Source organism: Lepus europaeus, chromosome 11 (assembly GCF_033115175.1).
Source record: "Lepus europaeus isolate LE1 chromosome 11, mLepTim1.pri, whole genome shotgun sequence".
Taxonomy (NCBI): Eukaryota; Metazoa; Chordata; class Mammalia; order Lagomorpha; family Leporidae; genus Lepus; species Lepus europaeus.
In genome coordinates, this window is record NC_084837.1 from 77,470,416 (window position 1) to 77,476,800 (window position 6,385).

At 51.0% G+C, this 6,385-nt stretch overlaps 1 protein-coding gene across 1 annotated transcript in view; it reads right to left on the reverse strand.

Moving 5' to 3' along the window:
• The window catches only part of NEDD4 (NEDD4 E3 ubiquitin protein ligase), a 151,418-nt gene extending 147,334 nt beyond the window's left edge, over positions 1-4,084 (reverse strand). The window contains exon 1 of the mRNA XM_062205969.1: positions 3,949-4,084. Within this exon, the coding sequence (XP_062061953.1) occupies positions 3,949-3,993 (45 nt within the window). The 5' untranslated portion in view covers positions 3,994-4,084. The remainder of the gene's footprint in view (positions 1-3,948) is intronic.
• Between the last annotated feature and the right edge of the window lie 2,301 nt (positions 4,085-6,385).

The following is a 6,385-nucleotide window of genomic DNA, read 5'->3' on the forward strand; positions in this document are numbered from 1 at the left end:
CTTTGGTCCAACCATGGTGTCTGAAGCAGGGCCTTTGGGAAGTGATTGGATTGGATTAGGTTGCTGGGGTGAAGCTCCATGATCAAATCATGATGACTTGCTAAGGCAATATCCCATCCTGGGTAGATGAACAGTGTGCCACCTGGCTCAACACGTGATCATCCCTCTGCCATCTTCCAGCCTCATCAGATGCCTAAACCAATAGGGCTGCCCAATCTTGGACTGCAAACCTCCAAAACTGTAGGCAGAAATAAACCTTCCTTCCTAGAAAGCTCCTCTCGGGTATTTTATAGTTAAAGTAATGAAAAGCTGACTAGTGTTAAGACCCAAGTTGATGACTCTCCTATAGGATGCACAGCCTGAACTCCCTAAAACTATCAAGAGCCAGAGAGATGGAGGAAGTGGTACAGAGTGTGAGAGACTGCTAGCACAAGACAAGGAAAGGCAACATGTGTCCAACGTCCAAAAGGGATCTTCCACTCCAAAGGAAAAAGAAATGATTAGAAAAGTATCTGAGCAATGAACGGTACTGTTTCATCAATCTTGATTTCCTAGTTTGGGGAAATGCATGGATGTTCTGTAGGAAGAAATTTTTTAGAAAAGTACATGCTAGAATATTTAGAGAGGATGGGACACTGTGTCTGTCGCTTGCCTCCAAACAGTTCACAGAAAGAATGATTAAAATGGCAAAACAAAACAAGAGGTTATGGAGCAACTGTGGTGAGATGTTAACATTTGGAGAATCTGCACGAGAAGGTTCCTGAGTTCTTTATGCAGCAATTTCAACGATTCTGTTGGTTTCAATAATTTTACAATAAATTATTAAAAAACAAAGCTGTAGTATTTACACACTTCTTTAGTCCCATGGAGACTTAGGAAAAATACTTGAGAATGGTTCTGGAGCTAAAGAACTACAAAAAAGCAGTAGTGGCACAAACAGCCCATCAGAGGTTGGGATGATTACTAACACAGATGCACCTCAACCAGGCTGCTCCTTCTTTGTGGGCGGCGCATGAAGGTTTAGGAGCTTTCTTCCCAGAATCTGTATCCCCCACCAACAATTCGGGAGAGTCTTCTGTACTGTCAACCCCAAAAGACTGTCAGAACCAATTTGGTACACATTACATTACACTTCTTCCTTGGTTGTTCATGCATTCATGTGAAATGGTGCACCCAGAGCCAGGGCCATCTTCATGGAAATCCACTTACACATAGAAGAGCTCACTCTCACTGAAAAGTGAAAAGAGGGTATTATGATGCTAACTTCACCATCCTTAACACTAATAGCTCCCACAGTGTGACTCAGTGGCTATTCACTATATACAGTTTACAATTTCCTATCTTTTATCCACTTCTACACATTGTTCTCCTTGTTTCAATCTCAAGTTTAAAGTAAGAATCCCCTCTTTTAGCTGCAATGGAAGAGCTACTTGTCATCAAGAGCAGAGGGCTGTTAGTCCTATCCCAGGACTATTCTGTGGGCTTTAGAAACAACATATCTACAATGGTGTTTTTTTTTCAAAGAGGGTTAGGTTGAGTTTTCCAAGCCCTCTGTTACTTGTGTGAAGGACCTGTAAATAAACAGCAAGTGATACACGTGGGATGGCAACCACTACCAGAAGACAAGCGATTCTTGTCTTTTCTAGTAGGTGGTAAGCTCCTTAAAGACCAAGGCCATCTTGTTTTCTCTGTTTCCCTGGTACCTAGCAGAATACAAGACACAGAGCAGTTAATTAACCTCTATTGAATTAATAACACAATTAAAACATCACATCTCCCATCCTACCCCACTCTCTTGCTAGATATAGACAAGTAAACCTCGGGAGATGAGAAGAAACACAAGTCACACATCTACACCAAGACCCTCATCACACAAACAGGGTAGGCGGCCCCAGGAAACTCTCCAGAAGTCCCAACCCTTTAGCCAGCCCGGGAACTCCACATTTCAAAGGGTGCAGCTTCTGGTCTTCAGCCCTCACTGCCTACTGCCCCAAGTAGCTTTATTTCAACTGGGTAGAGGGGTGATGCAAGAAGCAGACAACTTGGAAACCAAGATCGTGTCTTAGAAGGAGAAGACAGGGGCCGGCGCTGTGGCTTAACAGGCTAATCCTCCACCTTGCGGCGCCGGCACACCGGGTTCTAGTCGGTTGGGGCGCCGGATTCTATCCCAGTTGCCCCTCTTCCAGGCCTGGGAGTGCAGTGGAGGATGGCCCAAGTGCTTGGGCCCTGCACCCGCATGGGAGACCAGGAGAAGCACCTGGCTCCTGGCTTCGGATCAGCGAGATGCGCCGGCCGCAGCAGCCATTGGAGGGTGAACCAGCGGCAAAAAGGAAGACCTGTCTCTCTCACTATCTACTCTGCCTGTCAAAAAAAAAAAAGGAGAAGACAGGGAGAAGGACAGCTTTCCTGTGTGCCATGCTCAATCGGCTCTGCTGGAGGGGGTCAGATGGGAAATTCAGAACACAAGGCCTGCCTCTCAGTTAACAGCAGCAGGGAAATCAAAGTCCAAAGCCAGCCTGAAGCTCTCTGCATCGGCAGTTCCATGGCTGGGGATCTGTTCACAGGAAGAAAGCTACCACAGGTGCCATGCGACATTCTCTCTTCCAGGTGGCCTTTTCAGGGCAGTCGTAGGGCCATTCCCTGGAATGTTATCTTTAGCTCTAACACCATTGTTTCTGAGGGACAGCCGAGCTGTCACCATCTACCCAGCCCTGCTTGCCTTCTCTTCCCACAGCAGTAACTAGGAAACTAAATTCTAATCACATCCCATAAGCATTCTCAACACTCCGAGTTAACTTGCCTGCATTCACTAACTGCTCACTGTTCATGAACCAAGAACTCTCAAGAGAAGTTCAAGACCTCTGAAGACATTACATTCCCAAGAGAAGGCACTGTGCAGACCCTATCAGAAGACAACTAAGCAAAGCAATAAGGTGCTGACTTTCCAATTAACTGGGGGGGGGGGGGGGGGTGCGGTGTGTGTGGGTGGTCGCATGTTGAGAACAGGTGCACGTGAGGCTTAATCAGCCAGCAGGAACGAATAGATGTGATTGTTTTCCTAGCCTGTATCTGTCACTGAACACACAGCCTTTTCATTCTCCACCCATCCCCAGTTCAGAGACAATCTCCAAGAACATAGGGAAGCCATATCGCATTTCCAAAACGCCTGACTTGCAAGAAGGGCAAGGGACAATCAGCGTAAGCCACTGAGCTGCGGACACACGCCTCAAATCGCGGCACTCCAGGGTTTAGTTCTCAGAGGAAACAGTCGTGGGAAGTTCTTTTAAAAGTATCTTTCTTTCCGGCTGTTACTTAACAGCAGCCAAGAGCGGAGAAACAAGGCATGAACTCCCCACACTTGTTGCTGAAGGCGCGCAGGAAACACTATCTGCCAGCTCTCCCATGCCCGACTCCGGTTAGGAGACTGAAAGAGGATGTTTCAGATAAGAAGGGAGGGGAAAATACCAAAAAAAAAAAAAAAGACCCGCTTGGAAGTCTCCAGCCCCAAGTCGGTAAAGTTCAGTCCGGCCGGCCCGCGCCCCAACACGCTCTTCCGCCGCGGGGATGCTGAGCTGCAGGGAGACTCGCCCCGCCCCCGGGGAGCTCCCGCACCCGGGGCGGGGGCGGCAGGAAGGGGCTGGCGGGGCGCTGTGGTCCCCGCGCACACGCGGCCCGCTCGCCGCCGCACACTTCCTGGCGGAAACTGACCAGGCAGGCGGCTGCCCAGGGGAGCCGGGGAGGGGGCAGCCCGCGGAGTGCCCCCGAGCCGGCCCGCGCGCCGCCGCCCGGGCTCGCGCAGGCACGGGGCGGGGGGGGGGGGGGGGGGGGGCGCGGACGGCAGCGCCCCTGGCCGGAGCCGCCGGCGCCGCCCTGCCTGCGCGGGTCCGGAGGATGGACGGCGCCCTGGGAAGCCCGCCCCGCAGCCCCGCGGCCCCGCGGCCCCCGCACCTCGTCCTCCAGGAGCCCGAACACCTCCACCGCGCTAGTTGCCATTTCCGAAAGCTTCCCGCAAAGCGGCCGCGCTCGCCCCCGCCCAGGGCTGGGAACCGGAGCGTGGAGGAGGAGGAGGAGGAGGAGGAGAAGGGGCAGGAGGCGGGGAGGAGTTGGAGGAAGAGGAGGCGGCGCTCGCCCCGCGGCAGCGGTACCTCCCCCGGCGGGCGCGCGCGGGCGGCACGGGACCGCGCGGCGGGAAAGGGCCGGCGGCGGCGCGCGTGGCCGGGGAGAGCGCGCTGTGGGCCTCGGCCCGAGGAGCGCGCGCGGTGGGCTCACCCGGGAGCGTGGACCCTCCCCAGCGAAAAGCAGCTGCGGTTTCCCCAAGCCGCAGGTCTCGCCGGGAGCCCACTCAGAAGGCGGCCTCGGAGTAAACACCCGGGGACAGACACGCGTGGCCTCTGTCTGGAAACCCCAGCGCTTGCTTCTTGGCTTGGGATGCCCATTCCAACAGCAGCTGGACCTGGGCACCGCCGGGGAAAGCCCCGCGCGAGCGTGGCAGCAGGAGGGCAGCCTCCAAGGGACCCCATCGGTCTGGGACCTGGTCTCGCTGTGGTTTTAGTCCCTGAGCCAGATCGTAAGCCGTCTGCCGTCCAGGGGTCTTGTCTATCCAGCTCTTAGACTTAACCCCGTAAGCCCGCTTAGCTAAGCGGTGACTGGAAGGGAGTGGGGGAGTAAATGCGCTAGAAAACCTCCTGTGCGAGGGAATGATGAGGATTTTTGAATATCCGTGTCTGCTGGGTCGCAGGAAGACTCCCACCGAATAAAGCGCCTATAGAAGGGAATGGGGGAAATAGAAGCTCTTGTTGTCTACGGCAGAATTCATATCTTGTTCGTGTTTGTACAGTGGAAGAAGTTTTCAAAACCCTACAATCCCAAAACAAAATTTTTATTTTTTAAGATGTGTTTATTTGAGAGGCAGAGTAACAGAGAGAAGGAGGGACAGAAAGGTCTCCCATCTGCTGGTTCACTCCCGAAATGGCCACAAAGATGGGAGCTGGCCTGATCCACAGCCAGCAGCCAGGAGCTTCTTCCTGGTCTCCCAGTGGGTGCAGAGGCCTAAGCACTTGGGCCATCCTCCACTGCTTTCCCAGGCCACAGCAGAGAGCTGGAGCAGAAGAGGAGCAGCCAGGACTCGAACCGGTGCCCATATGGGATGCTTGCGGCTTAAGCGGAGGCTTAACCTACTACACCACAGTGCCAGGCCCCAAAAACGTAATTTTCCTAAAAGAATTCCGAGTATGTTGGAAAGATTCCTAGTGGCTCAAGATGCCGCTAGGTGGGAGCAATACTGCAGCCTGTATTACAGCTTATGTAAGATTTTGTACTTTATGTTTGGCAAGGTCTGTTTCATATTATCTGAATTCTGTTAATACACACTCCAAATGTTATGTGCATTGCAGGAAAGAAGAGATATTTAAATAAATGAGTGAAAAGTCTAGGATGTCAGGAATTGTTTATCTAAATTTAAGAAGCCACAGTATTAACTTCAGTTTTAGAAACTGTCACATAACTGTGTAGTGTTTGTGTGAGGGGGCGTCACAAATAAAATAATCTGAAAATAGTGTGTGCCCCTTTAATTTGGGAATATTTTCCCCCAATTTCTCATGATACATGTTTTTTACATTTAAGTGAGCCATTCATGTCATTTCAGGGCATAATTACAGAGATATAGAAACAGCTTACCTTGCTGTTACCAACAGGTAACGAATCCACAAGTATATATGCAGCCTAAAATTGGCAATGAAATCAATCCCCGAGGGATTATAAAGTTAAACACTTGATACAGCAAATAGGTAGTAGTGGAAACAATTCCAAGTGTCATTAATCCGTTTTCTGTCTGTCTAGATCCAAAATCATAATGAAGAATTAAACAGACTACTACTGATATATGATGAACTAGAGCAATTATCTCAGCCAGGCTGGGCCCTGTGCAGCTGGCACCTGAAAGTAACATGAAGTTCGGATACTGGAGGTGTGTCAGCTGGTGGTCCAATAACCAACCGTCCAGTAACTGTATAACTATGTAAGAGGAATGGGATACTGTGTGTAGAGTTTGCTCCAAGCCTCATAGCTCTGCTAGGACTAATCCCCAGAGCACAGGTAATTCAGACAGTGCCAATGGCATCACTGTTTTATCTTTTATTTTTGAACCTATGCTCCCTTCATGCACTGGTTCATTCCCCAAATGGCCACAATGGTTAGAGCTGGACCAGGCCAAAGTCAGGAGCCTGGAACTCCATCTGAGTGTCCCACGTAGGTGCAAGGGCCCAAATATTTGTGCCATCTGCTGCTGCTTTCTCAGGTGCATTGGCGGGGAGCTGGATGGGAAGTGGAACAGCCAGGACTCAAACCGGTGCCCATAAAGGATGCCATTATCACAGGCAGCTGCTTA